The 22,442-nt window shown below is 38.9% G+C and overlaps 2 protein-coding genes across 2 annotated transcripts; one reads left to right on the top strand and one right to left on the bottom strand.

Moving 5' to 3' along the window:
* Positions 1-573: 573 nt before the first annotated feature.
* LOC125883031 (beta-2-microglobulin-like) lies at positions 574-3,891 on the bottom strand. Its single transcript, XM_049567147.1, has 4 exons — positions 3,726-3,891; positions 1,905-2,177; positions 1,223-1,267; positions 574-1,081 (listed from the first exon to the last, which is right to left on the bottom strand). The coding sequence occupies exons 1-3, from the start codon at positions 3,793-3,795 to the stop codon at positions 1,254-1,256; spliced, it is 357 nt and encodes a 118-aa protein (XP_049423104.1). The 5' UTR covers positions 3,796-3,891; the 3' UTR covers positions 574-1,081; positions 1,223-1,253.
* A 3,860-nt stretch (positions 3,892-7,751) lies between these two features.
* Positions 7,752-21,214, top strand: tmbim4 (transmembrane BAX inhibitor motif containing 4). The gene is made up of 7 exons (XM_049567126.1): positions 7,752-7,952; positions 8,882-8,990; positions 10,862-10,967; positions 11,770-11,803; positions 11,892-12,009; positions 12,123-12,168; positions 18,173-21,214. The coding sequence occupies exons 1-7, from the start codon at positions 7,862-7,864 to the stop codon at positions 18,377-18,379; spliced, it is 711 nt and encodes a 236-aa protein (XP_049423083.1). The 5' UTR covers positions 7,752-7,861; the 3' UTR covers positions 18,380-21,214.
* Positions 21,215-22,442: the final 1,228 nt, after the last annotated feature.

Genomic DNA, 22,442 nt, shown 5'->3' with positions numbered 1-22,442 from the left:
AAAATGCTTTCCCTCTCACGTCGTGTTAATGCTTGACAGTTTAAAAGCTAAAAGAAAGCTAAATTGTAATAATATAAGTAAAAAATAAAACTAAGCTGTATAACCTAAATGACAAGACACTCTAGAAGATAATTCAAACCTATGTACAATGACGGTATTGCAATACAGAGAGGTCGCATTTAGGCAACTTTTTAATCTCTAGAGCAATATTTCTAAAATAGTATTATGTACAGTGAGAGCCTATACATTTAGGGACAGCGTTCCTTAGGTAGAAAATAAGTTTTAATATTGACCTTAAAGAATCTGTCATTTCATGTGCAGAATCAGCAGCAGACTGCCCACTGTATAGCAATGAAGGTCAAATGTGTCTAAGTGGAGCCCTTAACTGAAAAATAAAAAATCATGGTGTATTGATTTACACTTACAGACTTCTTTATTCACCTAATGGATCCCTGGTGTGTGACCGTTTTCTTCTTCATAAAGCCATAAGGATAACAGATCATAGATTTTATAGATCAGTATCCCTCTTATAAACACTGTAGAGGTTTGTGTTTACAAAATGAAGACATCACAGGCTTTTTAAGAGGCTTTTATTTTGTCAGGGCATTTACAAATACCTTAAATAACAAATCAAAATTGTAGAACACATTTCTATCTGGTCGAGAAAGAACACCAGTTTAAACATACCGGTAATTAATCTGACCAATTACAATTACATCGCCTCATTTAGGTAAAGGACAGAGTCAAAAAAGCTGAACAGTTTGTGTACAGAAACACGTTTTAAGCTGGACAAACTTCAATTTAATACATAAACACACATTTCAGTATCAAAATATGGAAAATTAGTTGCAAGTTTTCTAAGCAACACAGTGCAAAATTACAAATGACTAAATGCCCTGCAGCCCGTGCATTCTCTCACATAAGGTAAGAGAAAATTCACCTAAATAGAATTGATATGTTATGTGTTTGCCCGTATGTTTTGTGAAAATAAATTTGAGAAGCACTGGAGAAACTGATCATGTTGATTGTAGATGGTGAAGAAGAAAAGCTGCTGCAAACAGGGCCGAAGCATTTGTCATGTCTGTGGGCAGAGAAATTAAAATCACAACATTAAATAGCAGATAACAAATCAACATCTGCCATTACACGCATGTATGACACTCCTGGTGTAGAGGAGTGAAGTAGCTTCACTGAATGCTATGCAATGAAGACATGTACTCACCAATCCACCAATCAGGGCCTCTGCTGACACGTTACATGTTTGACTCTATAAAAAAAACAAAAACAAACAAAGAGACATTTGTATATATCTCATAAAACTGGTGAAGCAACATTTACACTAAATCTTTTCTCCATATACTTTAACAGGCTTTACAGTGCATTTAATTTCACTTTGGCTCATGTATTTTTAAACTAGTTCAGATATATAGTATACTATACAAATATGCAATTACTGAAAGCTACTTCTGTCCCACATTGTTCCCACACAATGTCATGGATAAAATTTAAAAACTTTTTTTCAAGGACCCATAATAAAAATTTCGATGATTATTCACAATGTATAACACAATCAGAGCTGTATAATTTACTCCAAATGTTAATTATATTATTATATAATTAACTGGGGTTTACCAGGGGATGTGTCCTCCCTTGTATTAATGGATATTTAGTTTATCAAGTGCAAATGACTGATAATTGTCTAGCACTTTGTATTTTGCGGCAGACCTGCGTCTGATACTTTTTTTTTTTAACTCTCTATTAATAAAATAACATTGATATTCTCTTTTTCTTTAGAGAACTTTTGGACCTTTACATAGGTATGCACTTAGTTTATTACTATTATTAGACCATTTTCAATTGATTACGAGGACATTCCACAAACATTTTGGCTGGTTCTAACTCACCCCAGGCAAAGTCTTTCACTGTCTTCCCATGAGTGACCTTGCAGCTGTACTTCTCTCCGTCCATGGGTGTGAAGGCAACGTTCTTGGTCAGATGGAAGTGCCAATCCTTCTCGAAGGCCAGGTCAGTCTGCTCGGCCTTGGGGATTTCCTGTCCGTTCTTCATGAGCTGGATGGTGATGTCAGGGGGGTGGAAGTTGCTCACATGGCAGATCAGGATGTTGTCTTTGCCATACTGTCCTGGCTGATAGCTGTACACCTGAACCTTGGGCGGACCTAGTGGCAACACAGAGAGGGAAATTATGCTAAACTGGTCCGACCACAATTAAACTGAAAAGAATTCCCCTGTAAACAATTTAATCTGCTGGTGGGATGTAAACGAAAGAAGAAAATGACTTTGAATTCAGTGTAACTTGTTATGAATTGCTTTACTCCTATGACGCATATATTGCCTGAAAATGTTTAAAATTCACAGCCAGCAGGTCTCAATCTCAACCAAACACCTATAGGAGATATTGTTAGACAGCGCTGTCCACCAGCACAATCAAAACACCAGATGAGGAAACAGCTTTTGAAAGTTGTTAACGACAAAGCTGTTCTGGAGTCTCACGATGGAACGACTTCTTTCAACACACGTTTGTCTTCAGCCATATGAGCAAATACAAACTAAGGGATTGTTCTTAGTTACCAGAGGAGGAGTGGCTAAGGTGGGAATTCTTTTTTTATATTTTTAAATGAGGTGTAGAATAAAGTGATTTTGATAACTTACCACTATTTTAAGCTCAGAGTTGGTTATGTCTTTTTTCTGACGGAAGTGCTTGTCACATATAATGTGTTTAAGAATCGTCAGATATTTGAAAATCCAACGATAATTTCTGTTTTCACAGTTTGTAGCTATGATAAAAGGGGTTATTTTGGAAATCTTTAAAGAACACAATGGTTTGAAGAGGAATACAAAATACAACCATTTTAAGTTGCGTGTCCCTTCCCTAAACCAAAACCAAAATCACAAGTCCCTCCCTAGCGCTTAAAAAATTATTTGACCCCCTTTTTTGCATCACACCCTCCCCCTCATGAGTAACAAACAGTCCCTAAGTGCACCCTCCTCAACAAAATGGTACAATCAAAATGAAACTAACTACAACAAAGGTGAGGGTCTTGTTGATTTTAAATTAACTGACTGAACAATGGAGCAATGGAGGACATGCTCCACAGTTTTAACTTCTCTCTCTCCAAACACATACGTTTTTACCAGTGCTTTTTTCCATTCAAGCTTTTACTGAGAATTCTGAAGTTCAATTTCTGGAGTTTGGTTTGCAGCAGGGATCCTCACTCAACAGGATCTGAGTGTACCCTGCTGAGGCCAGTGGAGGGTGCTGTCTCAACAGAGCTGGTAGGCCTATTACAGGAAATCGAAACTAAAGCCTGACTGTTTCGGGGAATTCCACCGAGTTAAAAACATGACAGACATGTTGTATAATGTTTCTCTTTTACATTTGACTCTTATATCTATCAATCAATCAATCAATCGATCAATTTTATCTATAAAGCCCAATATCACAACTCACAATTTGCCTCACAGGGCTTTACAGCATACGACATCCCTCATATCAGCTCTTCCATTACTTTCTAACAGATCACAAGCAGCTTACTAAAGATAGAAACCATATCTTCTGTTCGTATTTTGCATACAGGCTATTGAAAACATACAGTCTGACTAATCTGTGATGTCAATGTCGGAGGCCATTTTACTTAAAATATAGTTTCTGGTTTTCTTCATTTCAGCATTAAAATAATAATAATAATGATAATGATAATACTTACTGTGTTTGGACTCCTCTGCACAGGTGAGAGCTACCAGAGCAGCTAGACACATAACAAGGATCTTGTCCATGTCTGATCAGTTCTTCTTTTGTTGTTTGTCAAAAGCAGGAGTAACACAGAGGTACGACCGTGCTCTTTCTTCAGAGGGCTCTACTAAAGTGAAAGTGTGGAGCAGAGCTGAGTAATAGGGTGCTCTAAGACTGCCCACTAGATGCCATCAACCAATCATTAATTCATATCACACTGTTACTAGGTAAAACATGGCCAAACAGGTTTGGGACATCATGGACAGGGAAGGTTTGTGGAAACTCCCCGAATAACCACCTCACATAATGTCAACAGAAAAACTGCTGCTAAGAACAAGTCAGTATGACCTCCGGGCCTTCCTGACAGGAAGAGTGTATTTCAACCCTACAGTTCACAGAAGGATAGATATCGTTCAATATTAACTATGCTTTTTGTGATCATAAGCAGTAACATGCCCCTAATGTTTCTTGTGTGTTTGTTGCAAAGTAGTAGTGTACTTGACACAGTTAGACAAATATTGAGACATGTTTACATATCATTTTTCTGTATTATTCTGTATGTGTTTTGTTTTTTTCTCTTTAATCTTTTTGAGTGTGTGTAACTCCTATCTTCTTGTTTGTTTTCTAAAATTAAATGACTGAAATAATAATCATGTTGTCATAAAACTGATTGATCATCACTGATATCCAGGCCCATATGGATTCTGCACCCACAGAACAGATTTTAAGAATACAGGTGCTGCTCGTAAAACTCAGAATGTTGTCACTGTCTCCCCCACCTCCTTGTGCATGTGTGTGACAATCGTGTGTTGTATTCAGTTATCATTACAATAAAAGTTAGTGGTGTAGTGAGAAGCAAGGTCAAAAATAAGATTTACTGTTAATAGATTGTTAATAGATTGGCACATTTATTTTTGTTCTCTTTGCTCCATATTGAAACTTCCATTTTAAGTAGAAGTATTCTTGATTAAATAAAATTTCTGGTTTAAAGTTTCTATTAAAATATTCTATGTAGTTCTTTTAGCCTGTTGTCATCGTAAATGAATGTTGTTTATCACATTACGAGCCAAAAATAATAATAATAATACTGTAGAATTATGCAGCAAACAACAATCTAGCAGAAATTCAAGAGCAACGTCTCTGGCCTGCACTCTGAATGCAGCATGAGTAACCTGCTCTGAGGAACAGATCTACAGTCATCTACTCAGCAGACCCTCACTGACTAATAATGATGAAAAAATTATGTATGAGGGAAGGAGGACAAAGAAGTGCAAAGACAGTAAAGCCCCCACAAAATAGCATTTGAAGTCTTTGATGCACCTGTTTTCAACCTTTTGCGTGTCATGGACCCCTAATTTGATACTTTTTAGGTCATTAGCCCCCATTTGATAAGATTTTGCTTAAGGGACCTCCATCTGAAAAGATTTTGGTGATTAGATATGATCAGTGGTAGTGGAGGGTATACGCAGGTATACAGAGTATACCCACCTCTTTTTCTGGTCATTTACAGTATTCAGCCAAGAACCTATTGGAATATATAGGAGAGTATACCCACTTTCTCCTTGGTAACCTAATTATCTACCTAATGGTACCCACCTCCTCAACTACATCACTGCATATGATAAAGACCGGAATTCTACGTTGTCAACTACAGTTGAGAAGAGGACGTTAAACCTATGATCAAAATAGTCACCCTTATGACTCTTACTTTGTATAGCGCATGTCGATAGTGAATTAAATAGCTAAAAAATAAACTATTTCCCTAATTTCTGGGCACCCTCCAGAACTCCCTCGAATAATGCTGGGGTTGTCGGACACCTGGTTGAGAACCATGTGTAATTTATCTTCACTTCATAAGGGTGGAAGAAAAAGGCTGCTAGCCGCTAGGCCAATTAATTCAATGGGAAATGTCATAGACATATGCTAATAAGGTTAGCATGTTGTATATGTTATGAAAATGTGTCTAGTGTTGGACATTTGTTTTGTCAGTGAATCTTGTTAGTTATAATGGAGCTGAATTTTGTAATGTTACCTTTGTTAGGCTAAATATTGCTGTTGCTCCCAGCTTCAAATGAGAAGGGGAAAAGTCTGCTAGCCACTAGGCCAATTTAGGTAATAGGAAATGTCATAGGCTATTGCTAATAATGTTAGTATGTTGTATATGTTGGTAAAACATGTCTAGTATTGGACATTTGTTTGTCGATGAACCTTGTGAGTTATAATAGAGCTGAATTTTGTGATGTTACCTTTGTTAGGCTTATCGTTGCTGTTGTTCCTGGCTTCAAATGAGAAGAGGAAAAGTTCACTAGCCACTAGGCTAATTTATGCAATGGGAAGTGTCATAGGCTATTGCTAATAATAATAGCATGTTGTGGGGAATACATGTCAAGCAAAAGAGGAACCTTATGAGTTACCCAAATTTTGTAATTTTGTTTAATTTTGGTTGGCACATGTATGTGACTTAAGTTGATTTACAACTTTATTTACGTAGATTTATGACTTAATTCTTGTAATAATAAGACTTTATTCTTGTAGATTTAATACTTTATTCTCGTAATATTACAACTTTACTTTTGAAGATTTCCGTTTTCCTAGATTTACAAATTTATTCTTGTAATATTACGACTTTGTTTTTGGAGATTTCCAACTATATTCTCGCAGATTTACTACGTTATTCTCAAAATCAAACTTTTTTTTAACCTGGCCCTAATCTTCCATTACACTTTTCAGGAATGCTAAATGAGAAATGTTAAACGATCATACCAGAGGCTTACAGTCATCATCTTTTGAGGAAAATTATCACACATTAGTCATGACTATGACAACAAATAGGCATGTATGTCAACACAGACATAGGATCCAAATTTTGCTATTCTCACTATGTCAGGAAATGAGACAGCACAGACTAACACCAGCTAGGCCTTCGAAACATCACAAAATTGTCAAATTATCATACATTATGGCACTTCTGGCATTATTGATCATACAGAGGCAAAATTATTGTAAAAATATGATAGGCCTAGTTATGGTACATCTGGCAATGCTGTCACTATTAAGCTGTGTTTTATATGTGTATTAGGTGTGTTGGTCGTCTCACAAGCTTTCTCAATGTGTCATGCGTTTTTATGATTTTGGATTTCCCCTGCCAGCACGTTATGCAGCAACAATACTTTAATGACAGTCGATGACAAAACAGAAAGTGAAATTGAGCTTTACTTGCTCTGTGTTTCTCTGTGGTTACTAAATAAAGATGAAAACATAACATTTTCAACAACAGATTTGTTCATGTACTGTTAAAATACTGGATCAACAGTGCCTCACTGATATCAGCATGCTGGTTATGGAGTGGACTCTCTACACGAGCATAAACCAGTTGCTCAGCCTGTGTTTTGCAGGTAGCCTGTCTTTACAAAAAATGGACAGAAAAGTCTCAGAAAGGCCACCAGAGCACATGACAATTTTACGGAGGTTAACCCTGAACCAGCATGAACTAGTCAAGGTCAGGAAGTCTGTAGCTGACATTGGAACCAGGCCTGGATTTCACTGCTTTCCCTTCAGCAGCAGAAATACTTTTTTGTTTACAATATAAAATCAGAATTCCACAAAGAAGGCACCATTTTCTCCTCAGGGTTAGTGCATTTGAAACAATGTTGATACTTATACTGATTCCCTGTGCGTGTCTCTTAAGTCATGTGTCACTGAGTCACCCTGCTGAGCTGTAGATCCTGTTGATCTGCAATCCTTAAAACAAAAGAGCATGACATTGTTTATCACGACAGAAGGTTGTTTCTTTCCTACATCATGTTAAGTTTACACACGTACACACACATTTATCCTTGCAAAATAAAATAAAAGAAATAAAAAAGAAATGTCTGTCTTATAAAAGATTATTTCGTTCACAGCATTGTTCACTGTACATATTCAATAAAGATTGTAAAAAAAAAAAGCGCTTTATTTGTTTTTTTAAAAAAAAAAAACCCAGCTCGCTGACGTCACGCCTGAGCGTCCTGGCGTTGCGTTGATCACGCACCAGTTTTTCCGTATTTTCCTGAATCCACCATTCAGTAGCTACTTTTCTTTACCTAGCTGAAAAAACATTACAGTACCACCATGAGTAGTGAAAAATACCCCCGGTCTTCTATTGAAGACGACTTTAACTATGGCACGAATGTCGCTACAGCCAGTATTCAGATACGGATGGGTACGTAAAGAAATGTTTGGGTCGTGGTGTTGACAGCACCTAGTCTAGCCACGTCAGCTAACGATGGGTAGCATTTACTTACTGTGGAATTATACATTACTGCCACTGTCAGGTTATTGTTGTTATTTGAGCTATCGTTAACCATTTATTACCTTTGTGTCCCAAAAAGTCAGCACAGTAACGTCATTAGCTCGATTGCGCTGGTTAAAACATTAGGGCAGCTAATAGTTAACGTTAGCATAGCATTGCAGTCATAACGTTGATAGCATTGATATATGGGATAAATATGGATAACACTGACAGAATAGCTTCCCTGACGTTGTTGCCTTGAGCATTGCCCGTATCACCACTGTTAAGTGAACGGAGCTGCTTGTGCTGGTCCAAAGTCAGCATAAAAACACAGCTGTTAATACTGGTTGACATATACGTAAGCCTGCTGTTAGGTTAAAGGGACAGTTCACCCCCTTATCTCAAATACATATTTTTCCTCTTACCTTTAGTGCTGTTTATCAGTCTAGATAATTTTGGTGCGAGTTGCAGAGTGTTGGAGATATTGGCTGTAGAGATGTCTGCCTTCTCTCCAGTATAATAATGGAATTAGATAGCACTAAGCTTGTGGTTCTGAAAGTGCCAAAAAAAAGGAGCAAAACAGCAATGTCTGTTTCCAGAAAGCACGACCCGGCTACACAAGATAATCTCGATATAACCGATATCTCCATCATCAGCTCAGACCAAAAATATCTAGACTGATAATAGCACTACAGGTAAGAGAAAAAATGTGTGTTTTTGATTTGGGGGTGAACTGTTCCTTTAAAACAAGCTGGTGATATTGTCTCATTCAAAGGGTGTTATCTGTGGTTCACAAATAAGTGTGCAATCTAGCTGAGTTTTACTTCTGCTGTGTCTCTGTTTCTGTCTTTGTCGATCAGACTTCCTCAGGAAGGTGTACACCCTTCTGAGCCTGCAGATCATTCTGACCACAGCCACCTCTGCCCTCTTCATGTTCTCTCAAACCATCAAGGAGTTTGTCCACACCAGGTGAGGCTGGTCTGATGAGACATCAAGATGAGAAATGATAGCTTCTTGACTCAGTGAAATTAATATTGAAAGCTTAGTGAACCATGGACTTTTCCCTCTGTATCTATAATGCCCCCCTGAATATGAATATATTTATTTGTGTGTTATAACTCAGATAAGCTCTTCAGGAATCCACTCTATTTGCTCAGTGGTCTTGTGGTAGTGACTGTGAGAACTAACATCAATACACATTAGTTGCTGAACATAAACAATAATATTCAAATGCAAACCCATACATGTTAAAGGGTCATTTTACCCAAGTCACAAAAAAAATCAAGACTACCAGACAGTGCAGATTTTTTTGTACTGTGAGATAGTCCTGTTTTGGCTATTATGGAAAACGTGATACACATTAGGGGTGGGAATCACCAGAGGACCCACGATACGGTATTATCACAATATTTTGGTCATGATGCAATAGAGTGTGCCAGGGCTGACGTCAAAACCCGGAAGTTCAGCATCGCGCTGGTTCCCGGAAGAGAAAGTGAATTTGATTTTTGCATTGCGTTTTGGATTATGTCAGAAAATAAGCTCTGTGGCTAACACAAGTTTATGATACTTACAGGTTTTGCTCAGCAAGATAATCTTCACATATGAACACCTTTCATACCGCATCTGAAGCTTAAATGCGATCGCCAGCAGTAAAAAGCTAACGTTAGGCTTTAATGGACTACATGACTACTCCACGGTCGCATGACTCTTGACGTCACCGCCACCAAGCTTTAAACTGATTTTGGCCGCTTTATCTTAAAAACATTGTATAGGCCTAATGGGGAAATCGGACTGTTTAAGCTAAATAAGAAGCTGTAATGGCGGACTGCCAGCACTCTCGCCTCTTCGGGGGTGATGACGTTTAATGTCCCCGACAGGGTTTGTAGTCGTATTGAGCAACTTGTTAGCAACCGCCTTTTTTACGACATGTAAAAGCTTCAAAATTCACAAGTAGGGTATTTACTGACGTGTTTTATGTCGTAGAACAAAACCTGAAACTCGCTTAAACTTTTGTTAACCACAGACCTTATTTGAGGCATTTTACCAAAATCCTATTCAAAAAACGTATTGACTTTTAGACGAGAGAACCGGAAGTGCTAAAAGCGCTAACTGAGTTCCGGGTTTACTGGCACACTCTATATTATTCTAATATTAAATGTATTGCGATATGCTGAGTATTGGGATAAAATATTTTGCAATATATTGCAATTTATTATCTTTTTTTCCAACTGCAAATTATTTCCCCAAAGGAAAACTTTGTCAACATCAGTTTTATCTCATAAGATAAAGTTTTCAGTCTGTTCATCTGACTTCAACCATTTTCAATCAAATGTGATGCAAAGCTGACAGACTGACCAACACCATCATAAAACCTACTGCATACACCTGACAAACTGAACTGTGTGATAAAATCCAAAATAAGTTCAGATGTTTGATTTAAACGCTGATGCGCATTTCTGATTTTCCTGCGAAATGCTGTTGACTGAGACCTCTGCTGTCCCCACCAGGAATGAAAACATCAGCATCATCTTGTGGACTGAATTATTTTATTATTCTAGTACCAAAAGTTGCATTTAAATGTGTATTTGCAAAAACTAATAATGAATTTAACAAAAGATTGATATCTGTGTCTGTGATTATTGATATAACACACAAAATATCGTGATACTATGCTGTATTGTTTTTTTTCACCCACCCCAATGCACATCCTGTATATACAATCATCTGTTCTTTCTTAAAAACCACTGTTAGAATTGTTGGTCATAAACATTTTTTATGAATTATGTCCATGGAGCTAGTGTTGGCTGTGTTGTCTGACTGTGATGTTGTTTCCTCCTCAGTCCTGCAGTGGTTTTGGTCTCGGCTCTGGGCTCTCTGGTTCTTCTGCTGGCTCTGGCCATGTACAGACACCAACATCCAGTCAACCTCTACCTGCTGCTCGTATTTGTAAGCTAATTTTTTTTTTCCTGTTAAAGCCCCACTCCAGCCAGTGTTTCTCCGTTGGTGATCTTTCTCAAACAGAGAATATGAATGTGGTTAATAGTCGGACATAATCCACAGTCACTAGATTGCTGTTCTAGTGTATGTGTCGCTTCTCTCACACCACAAATGAACTGCGCCAGAGTCCATTTGGAAGTGGACTGTGACCCACCTTTTCAAGCGGTCTTGGTTGGATTGTGTGATCTGCACCAGGGTTCGACTGACAGCTTTCACACCAGCCCAAACGAACCGTAGTAACCATGCAAACGGACCTAAGTTTGTTTTGACTGAACCAAACAGGTTAGGTGTGAAATTACCCTTAAATTAATATTTCCTGTCAATTTATAATTATTTTTGGTAAATAAGTTAGCCATATGATACCACCTGGAGGTCTCTGTGCATCTGCCAGGAAAAGTCTGCTCATTTTTTTGTCACTGGCAAAGTCATCTTCCCGTTTTAGCAACAGCCTTTTTTTGTAAGCCTAGTTTTGTCAGGAAATGACAATCCTAAGAACTGCTTAAGAAGTGCTAAAATACACTCGGGGAGTAGTTAATTGTTTTATCTTTGTAAAATTGAGACCAGCTGGTTGGTGAATGCACGACAGTAAATCCTACTGTGTGTATTTACAGTATTCCTTCCATTTATTTCCATATCCTGTCTCTTATGATGCTAGACTAGCCGCTCAGTGACTATGATCTTTACAGTAGCTTGTGATATTAGCTCCTAGCTTGTTAGCGTGTAACCGTCACTAATTGTGTCTTGTTTTCAGACTCTGCTGGAAGCAGTTTCTGTGGCCACAGCATGTGAGTATTTTTCATAAGGAGTGGGTCAGTTTCCATTCTGTGAGCCCATTTGCAGACTGAGCTGACTGCAGAGTTTTCCTCTCCACAGTGACCTTCTATGAATACTCCACCGTGCTGCAAGCCTTGTTCCTAACCTGTGCTGTGTTTGCTGGATTGACAATCTACACGTTTCAGTCCAAGAGAGACTTCAGCAAATTAGGAGCAGGGTGAGTGTGTTCTGGCTACTGCTCAGTGTTTTTCTTTTCTTTTAACAAAGCTGCTGTGTCCCTCCGCTAGAGGGAGCCACTGTCACAGCATCTGATCTGTTCTGTCTTTACAGACTGTTTGCCTGCCTGTGGATCCTCCTCATTGCAAGCTTCATGAGGGTAAGTGATATTAATGTGTCTGTTTCATATGAAAGAAATGAAAAATGAGAAAAAGACAAAGAAGAAAGCTGCAGTCAGGCAGAAAAGAGGTTGTGAAGCTTTGGACGTGTTGCTACACGTGAAACATGACCCAACAGGTGTGCTGTGAGTAACAGATCGCTGAGTCTAAAGGCTTATTAGACACCAAAACACTGCACAGTGGTTTAGAATACTACGAGAAAGGATTGTACAACTCTGTATAATTATCACAGGGAAATTCTATTTTCCACTTTTTGTATCTATTAGAATTTAATTTACCAGGAATAGTCACTTTCATGTATCTGTTTGGCCAGTAAAACACCTTGTCAGATGTTGCTGCATTAAGCCAGGTTCCATTTTCTTATTCCTCCGCACCGGCACTAGCCGTGGCTGGAGCCATTATGTTTTCTATGGAGTTAGATTTGTCTCATTAATACCTGTAAATGCACAGAGGGTGATCTACAGATCGACAATCTGTGTGTAAATGTGTAATCTGTAAATATAAAACACATTCCACAAATACAAAAAATATCTGTGAATACATTAAATTAATTTGCAAATAAATGAAAATCATTTGTGAATATCTTCCTAACATTTACAGCTTTCGAACAGGCATTTGTGAACTCAGTTTTTATTTGTGAATCGAAAAAACATTTGTGGATCTCAGTTCTACACGTGTGGATTTGCTTTTTACGCACATGGATTTTTGAGACAAACTTTCCGCCAGTCTGAACGAAAATGCACTCGTATCGCTCGGCCATCTTTGGATAGCACGTGATCACCCAGCTGATGATGTCATTTCCACATGTAAAAGTAAGAGCACGCAGTCTTTCTATGAGCTGTTTTTTGTTGTTGTTTTTTTATGATAATCAGCGATAAGTAACGTGCATTCATTGTTTTATGTTAATATCATACAGTGAGTATTAGTGTGTGTTTATTTGTTCTATATATCTGGCACACACTTTTGTATATATTTCTGTTTGAGTATGAAAGGCACGGTGGCTTGGCTGCTTCTTCAGTTGGCAGTTATCAGCCAACTCATACTTTATATTTTTCATTTCGAGTAGGATTAAAGTCACAAAGCACTTCACATCTTATTATTAGTGTACTCTTACTAATGTAGTTGTAATGTCTGTGCTGACCGCACTGTGTTTAGTTAGGTTACATTGTTTCAGTGAGGTTACGTTAACTGTTGTAAGATATAACAAGTGGCAACACCCTGGTTAAGGTCTTTGATAGAACAGCTGTTGGTGTTGGTAGCTCTTTTTGTTTGGAAATGTCATATTGTAGTTGTATTGTTCATTGTTAATATGTAGATTGCGCTAAGCTAACGTTAGCTACTGAAACAGCATCTGCTGCCATGGCAACAGTAAACATTTATGTTGCGGGCTGGGGGGACAAAAGCAGGGTGCAGCATTTTTTACATTGTAAATAGACCAGAGGTCAGTACCATCCAACCTGTAAAGAGGGCCACGGTAGAAGATGCTGGTGAATGACATCCAGAACCTTTCAGTGCTAGTGTAATCAGTAGTAAATTATGGGGTTTACGATTTAGACATTTTCAGCACAGCATTTAAAAGACCATTTTATCGTTAAACAATAATAGAAATTAAACACAGCTATTCATAAAATATATTTGTATTCATAAGAATGAATAAAAATACAAAATATAAGTGTACCTACATCTGATCTAACCCATGCAGTCTGTGTTCTAACTGCTGAGTTTTCTAGTTTCAATAGAGCCATAAGTCATGATGACACAAAATCACTTTGACCAGTAGATGGCAGTAGCAGGTCTGCTGGCCAAACAAAGACAACTGCCATATAGAAAATACCAATTATGCTAAAAACAACAAATGGGGTGCATGATTACAATAAATGCAATGGTAAGTGAAACATGACACAAGTTATCTTTTACAGGTTGGATGGTACTGACTTCTGGTCTATTAACAATGTATAAAATGCTGCACCCTGCTTTCGTCCCCCGAGCCCGCAACGAGTGCATTTTCATTCGAACCGGCGGAAAGTTTGTCTCAAAAATCCGTGTGTGTAAAAAGCAAATCCACACGCGTAGAACTGAGATCCACAAATGTTTTTTCGATTCACAAATAAAAACTGAGTTCACAAATGCCCGTTAGAAAGTTGTAAATGTTAGGAAGATATTCACAAATGTTTTTCATTTATTTGCAAATTAATTTAATGTGTTCACAGATATTTTTTGTATTTGTGGAATGTGTTTTATATTTACAGATTACACATTTACACACAGATTGTCGATCTGTTCACACACATAATTATGAAACGTGCAGATCAAGAAATATTTGTAGATCACCCTCTGTGCATTTACAGGTATTAATGAGACAAATCTAACTCCCTAGTTTTCATGTTGTCAGTCCGTCTGTATATACACAGATCCGTCCCATTCTTGTGAATGCAATATCACAAGAACACCTTGAGGGAACTTCCTCAAGTTTGGCAAAATTATCCACTTAGACTAAACAATGAACTGATTAGATTTGGTGGTCAAAGGTCACTGTGACCCTGTGTCCGTCATACTCTCGTGAACGCAATATCTCGGGAAGGTCTAAAGGGAATTCCCTCAAATTTGGCAAAAAAGTCAACTTAGATGCAAGGAAGAACTGACAATAAATTGGCGGTTGAAGGGCAAGGTGTCTGTGATCTTGGTTCCTCTCATTCTCATGAGTACAATAGCCTTGAGGGAATCGTCTTAAATTTGGCAAAATCATCCACTTGGACTCAATGATGAACTGCTAAGATTTTGGTGTTTATAGATCACTGTGATCTTGCATCTGTGTCATTCTCGAGAAAACAATATCTCAAGAACGGCATGAGGAAATTTCTTCAAATTTGGCTCAAATGTCCACTTGGACTCAAACATGAACTGATGAGATTTTGGTGGTCAAAAGTCAAGGTCAGTTGAGTCTGTCTCATTCTCGTGAGAGCAGTATCTCAAGAAGGCCTGAAAGGAATTTCCTCAAATTTGGCACAAATGTCCACTTGAGTGCAAGGACGAACTGACTAGGTCAAAGTCACCATGACCTCACAAAAACATGTTTTTGGCCATAATGCAAGAATTCATACATTGAATATGACAAAATTTTACACAAATGTCCAATAGGAGAAAATGATGAAATGATGACAATTTATATCCAAAAGGTCAAAGGTCAACTTCACTGTGACATTATAATGTTCTGCACAAACACTTTTCTGGCTATTATTTAACTCCATAACTCAGGAACAGAAGGGGAGACAATTGGTTAGACACTGAATTGGTGACACTAATTAATTTAAATTTGAACGAATGCATATTCTAAAATGCGTGAATTATCTACATTTACAGTATGCAGCTTCTTTTGTAGCAACATTGAAAGCACCTTGACTAGTTCGCAGAGGCATAAAACCTTAAGGCAGTAATTCTAGTTTGCCACAAGACTCCATGTTTTTTTTGCTTGATTCCTCTGTGTTGTGACATCTATGGCATCAACAGCAAGGCCACACACACACACACACACACACACACACACACACACACACACACACACACACACTAATGCATACTGAGTCAGTCGAAAGTGTGAAAGGAAGCAAACAGATCGGCTGTAGGCACTGCAAAGTTAGGTAAAGACACATCCACTCAAGTTCAAACATGTTTCACTTTTACGCGTATCCTAAATTGGATGACGCCTCTTCATGACTGTGTGGCGACAGGAAGGAGCCTTACACACAACAACAGACACACCACACACACTGTCAGTATGGGCAGTTATAGGGATTGTTTGTATTGTCTATTGGAAAACTCATTTGTTGTCTGTGTTCAACACTGTAACAACACTCACATGGCTGTGAATGAAGAGCATGGCTATGCTCAAGGCAAGTGTTGTGCTGTTATGGTATGTACTACATTACCAAAAGTATGTAGACACCTGAACATTTCATATGTGATGCGCAGGGGGGGCTTTATCTTTTAACTGTTTTTACAGTCAGCAACTTTGGTTTGACATTTGACAAAGCTGCTCTTGTACTCTGTCACATACATACTTAAGAGACTCGAAAGCCTTAGGAAAGGTGGGTGTATAGCAATTCTGCCCAATGCATTTAATGTATATTGTAAATAATACAGGGCTCAGAACCGACCCCTGTGATACCACCATGAAGATTTGCAGTACCTCCGAGGTGGCACCCTTTAACTTAATAGCTTGCGTTCTGTCAGTTAGATAGTTTGTAAACGACCCAACTGCATGCTCAGAAAAAACAATTTCTGTTCGCACATGATTGGAATATTGTGGTCAGTAGTATCAAAGGCCTTAGAGAGGTCTATAGAAAGACAAGGGCAGCATTGCTTGTTATCTAGTGCTTCGGTTATGTTGTTTATGACCTTCATGACAGCAGTAACAATTCTAATTTGCGGAATCCTGACTGAATTATTGACAGTATAGAGCATGTGCTGCTTTCAACTATTTACTAACTTTTTTTCCAGTCCGTATGTGACACACCAATACAAAAAAACCAAACAAACAACAAAAAAAAACAGAATGGCATGCTCGTCCACTGTACAGACCTGTACATGGCTCTGGTCTATGACTATTGGCAATGGGAAAGGAGCCCATTGCCTATTTTTAGGGGTTTTTCCTCCGTCAAAACAATTTGCAGAATTTTGGCTCCGAAAGTGTATGATTCAATTTATCTGTTAGTAATTGTAACAATTGAGTATAGCTGGAGTCAAAGATTAGTGCACCAAGCTGGATGACAACATTCAGTGCGTTTACATGCACAGTTAAGTGGAGCTACGGTTATAGCTCAACTAGGCCATTTAATTGGACTACTGTCCTTGTCCCAGTATACAAGCACGGGAGGGGAATTGATTTGTTGATGGAAGTATGTGCGACTCCGCTATGATACATGGCCATATGCCCCCTTTCAGCTTGTTAGTATTAGACCTTCTTCCAGTCTACCTATTATGTCACAGACCAAACAATGGACAAACAAGTTTGCTACGTTAGCTAGCGGCGAACTGGTACCATGGTTGACAACTTTACAGCTCTGTACATTTTGTACGTGCTGTAGGCTTTACTTTTTGTATAGATGAGATGCACGCTGGATGTAGATTTGGCCATTATGTTACTGACTCCTTCTTCTGTTACACAGTTATTGCTATTTGACCTTTTGGTCAAAGCCCGGGGTGGAAACTGTGGAGCATGCGCAGAGTTCATTTTGGGTCTGATCGACTGTATACGTGCCGGAGTAATTGGACTCCCAGCTGCATAATTTTTTTTTAGTCGGACTTTGAGAAATTTGATTTAGTATGATTTAAATTTTTAAAAGTACGGTTTTAGTTGGACAAACACAATAACTTGATTTTCTCTGATGTCATGTAAACGTACTGATTGTTAGTGTGTAAGCAGGAGCCCTCAGTGCCGTTAGCCCCACCCAGCTAAATAATCACCAGCCACTGCTGCTGGACAGTGGCCTGTTCAGGGAAAGGACAGGGACAGAGCTAAAGGGGGCAGCAGGTGAATCACTACTGAGATATCCAACATCAGCTGCTGCTAATCAAACAAACTGGTTTTCAAAGCGCTGTAGCACTTGTTCTCTGACAAACTGTAACTCTACTTAACACACATGCACTTTCACTACTGATAGGCAGTGTAATTCAGTCTGCACCGCCTCTCCATCACACACTTGCACATGCATCGTTAACTATGTCACTGAGAACTGTTGGGTATGTTGTAACATAAGGATGTGACTGAAATTCGGTCGGTTAGAGACTCATAATTAAATAACTTTTAGAGTAATTGCCCAACCCTATAGAGGAGGCTGTGGAACAGAGTTGTCCACATACTTATGGCCATTTCGTAAAGAACACTGATATTCCAACTCTTAGAATAACCACTCCATGTTGTAGGCAAAGTTCCACGTCACATCACACAGGAGCCCAGTATTCATGCTGACTCTGTTCTCTCTGCAGTTTTTCTTCAACAGTGACAGCACAGAGCTGGTCATGGCCGGAGCCGGGGCCCTGGTCTTCTGCGGCTTCATCATCTACGACACCCACCTGCTGATGAAGCAGCTCTCTCCCGAGGAGCACATCTTGGCCTCCATCAACCTCTACCTGGACATTGTCAACCTCTTCCTGCACATCCTTCGTCTCCTGGATTCCATGAAGAAGCACTGAGAGCTGATGGAGCACTTCATACTGCTTCACTCAGCTCAATGGAAACCCACAGATATGCCTGTGCTGTGTGTACCTTGTGTTCATGTGAGTTTCTGTCCTGGGGTTTAGCCAAACTTGGATTTTAGAGAGGACTCTTCATGAATAAAAAAACCTGTCTGTGCATCTGCACTTGCTTCATCTGAAACCCAAAAATGCTGGTCATGTTATAAAAAGCTCAGTGACTTAAAGGTACACTACCTGATTTTCCATAGAGCCCACTAGCACCCCAACTGCCCCTTTTGCAACTCACCTTGTGTTTTTGGCCCTGTGCACACTTGGTATTACCATGCAACCTAGGTGATCTGATCTCAAGTGGACAGCTCTAAGTACACGTGTGAATGAACAAAATGCGTCCTTGATGTGTCTTAAGATCTGATCACTCTGACTACATTTAGAGGTGGTCTGGGTGTCATATGGCCACATTCTTTCAGCAGTGTTTATGAAGGACTGCCTACTCAGCTGATGTCCTAGACAGATTCCCACTGGATAATTAAACTTAAGGTTGCTGGCTGCTGGTAGATGCAACATCTTCCTGGGCCGTTTATTTATATATACAGTTCTATTATTCATTGCATCCACACACTCTTGCAGCACAGAGTGAGTGAAGGTTAATACCCTGAGTCTAAAAAGTTTGCGTTCACTCACAGCAGCTGCTCCTCTCATCCATCAATCTGATCAGCTTTGATTGGATTGACTGATCAATTATTCATCTTGCCACTGAAAAATCCACGACAGCTGCTTAGGGAAAAAACAGAAGAGCTCTGCCTGCGGTGTGTTCACAGACCCGCAGAAACCTCAGAATTTAGAGAAGGGACACAGATTGATGTACGATACACAGTCAAGAAAAAAACCCCTGAAAGATAGATGCGAAAGGTGTATTTACATGGATAATTCGTGGTGGTGTGTCAAATGCTTTCTCAGTCTCTTTGTCTTCAGAATGTCTTGCCTTCGTCATCTTTCAAATGGTGTGCCCGTTCAGCTCCAAGGCCTTCCCAGCCACCTAGCCCACGTGCGACGGGGGCTAGGTGTGATGTCAGTGTTGACCCTGCCTCCTACCACTTGTCTAAATCACACCCACATCTACAAGACATTCATTAAACTATCAATAAAGCTGTCATAACAAGGACACAGCTGTTTTGGTGACAGTGTGCTAGAAGCTCTATAACTTGCACATTTTATGCCAAGTTGGATGAAGTGATATGGGACTGTCAATTGTTCTACCCTAGGGAAGGAGACATGTTGAGTGCTGCTGACAGCGTTATCTCCAGCTTTACTGACACAGCCGCTAATGTAACTAGCAAGCATGGTATGGAGCAGCTAGCAAAAGTGTGGAAGTAATAACTGTGCGGGGCAGTTACGAAAGCTGAACATAAGTGGTCAGCTGGAGATGCATTATAGGCGCAAGTGTGAACAGCAATGTGACTGTCTACTTGTATTCAGATCACCGAAATGCATGTTAATACCAGGGGTCTCACTAATAAACATTGCGTATGCACAAAATGAGGCCTAAAAGAGGCATACGCCACTTCCTAAGGAAAAGTTGCGATCTATAAAAACAGACTTGACGGGAGAAACTTTGACATTTTGGAGACAGGAAATTGGCGACGCAGATTGTGAGGTGGAAGTCTGATTGTAGAAATTATCTTTTTTTTTTTTTTTTGGCGCACAGCATTTTTGGCTTATGTCCGTATGTACATTTTTAGTATGGATCCTACTTACTGTTTTATAAATGAGAACCCAGGTCTAAGCAGGCTCAGTGATCAAGAGAGCTGCAGTCAGCCTGTTTGTTTTCTCTTGGAGTGCCTCTTTTTCCACAGTGATAATGTTTTTATTTTGGTTGGCAATCGCTTCAGTGAACATTGCTCAAGCAAGAGGAAACAGTGCATTTTTTGGGATTTATCTATATTTTATGCCACTGTATGTGGCATCTAAGTACATTGGAGCATTTTGTCATATGAGGCACTAGTAGATGCTGTAACAAATTTAAAGTGCATTTCTCAGAGTATATGTTTTTAACAGTGTCTCTCTGGTTGGTTTCATATCTATCATTCCATTAATTTATTCTCAAATTAAATTTATTGTTGAATGTTTTCAGTGTTGTCAAAAAGAGGTAGTTAATATTCTATTGGTATCACTGCACCCCTTTCATAGTTCACATCTGCTAGTGATGTACAACAGCAAGAAGATGATTATTTCGAAGTAAGTGCATGCCCCCGGGTTTATTGATATCTGTGATTGTACATAATTTAATGGTGTAAATGTAACAGTGTACAGTTTAATATTGAAGTTAGTGAAGAGTAAAATCTAAAGACTATATATAGTACTATGTAATTCTATTCATGCAATCTCAAGCTTTGGGGCATGGATAAATGTTTTATTTGTTCTTAATAAGGGATTTAATTAAAAGACTACATGCATTGTGTTTTATTTCCAAACTACAGAAGTGTTTGTCTAAAATGACTTGTAATTGACTCTTGGTTTTGTATTACATTTACAGCAGATTTGTCTTTCTCTTATTGTTTGTTTTGTTAATTAGAATTATGCTGATATTTGTTTGCCCTTTAACTGCTGTAAACTCTGTTGTCAAAAATTCTTTATAGAGTGGTCACAGTCGTGAAAATAAAGATTGCTATATTTTCCAAATGGAAAAAGTATGAGGGAAAGTGAAAACTTCCTGATACAAAGATTGTTTTTTTCCCCCACTTTTTGACCTGTTTTTGTGTACGTGTATTACCTGTAGGAAGATCTTTCAGCTATACATACACATTTTGTCCCACTGTTGCACAGCATCAAAAACTAAATGACTAAATTGTCAAAATTACATCTTCTGTCTCAATTTTCCCCAACCTGACACTGTGGTACAGTGGTTATTGTTGCCTCACAGTAAGAGGGTTCCTGGTCTCAACCCGGGGTGGGGGAGCCCTTCTGTGCGGAGTTTGCATGTACTTCCCATGTCAGCATGAGTTTTCTCCGGGTACTCCAGTTTCCTCTCCCAGTCCAAAGACATGCAGGATAGGTCAATTGGTAGAGTTGCCACCCGTCCCGTTTTCCCCAGAATTGTTCTCTTTTTTCATCTCCCGGGACACAATTTGTCCCGTTTTTGGGGGAAAATGCAGCAGCAGCAGGCCAAAGAGTCCATCCAGAACGACGCATAGTGCGTCCAAATTCACACCTGTTCTTCTCTATGGTTTTTCTCCGCGACCGTGCGTCATAGCAAGAAGCCACGAATATCACGTGAAACAGCGGAATCGTATTTTTCCGAATGTTTTCACAGCGAAAAAAATGATAAAGTTACACTAAAATGATCTATAACAGAGCTTTCATACAGCTCTGCACACACATTACTCTTGGATGGATTACTCGCGAATGCAGCATCGCACAGACATGCCACGCATATCACATGAAAGTGCAGGAACAGTGATACCACACACATTGTGCTGTCATCCCATCACGCTATAAATCCAGATTAATTGTCTACCAAATAAAATCCTGACGAATTTCTTTACAATCTATTATATAGATCTTGTTATCAGTCACTTCATATAGTGAGGAATATTGTATCTTGCCACGTCTTAGGCTTGCGTGTGTTTCTCCCTGTCTATCCACATTTGTAGTCCGGCTTTTAAGATGCAAATATCTCCATATTGTCCAGTTGACACTCCATCAAACTTTGTATGACAAGACAAGCGCACTTCACCTTTGCGCACCCAGACAACTGCAGCCTAATTATGCATGCATGACAGGGCCGTAGTCACCATATACATTGAGGGGGACACGTGCCCCCCTAATGCCCAATTTTTTTTTTTACTGCAATCAAAGTGGCAAATATTATCTTGGAGGACATCATTGCACTTGGTTGACTATTTTTCTATGATTTTAGATGTAAATATTGCATGTTTCTTTCAGATAAAACACATTTTTGACTTGTGAATGAGTCAATGGAATTTCTTGCAATAATGAAAAAATACTGGCAATCATGTCCGCCTGGCACAAACCACATGTTTTGGACAGCTGTGAAGTGACA

The sequence above is a fragment of the Epinephelus fuscoguttatus genome, linkage group LG22, assembly GCF_011397635.1.
Source record: "Epinephelus fuscoguttatus linkage group LG22, E.fuscoguttatus.final_Chr_v1".
Classification (NCBI taxonomy): domain Eukaryota; kingdom Metazoa; phylum Chordata; class Actinopteri; order Perciformes; family Serranidae; genus Epinephelus; species Epinephelus fuscoguttatus.
This window is presented reverse-complemented; position numbering and strand designations above follow the sequence as displayed.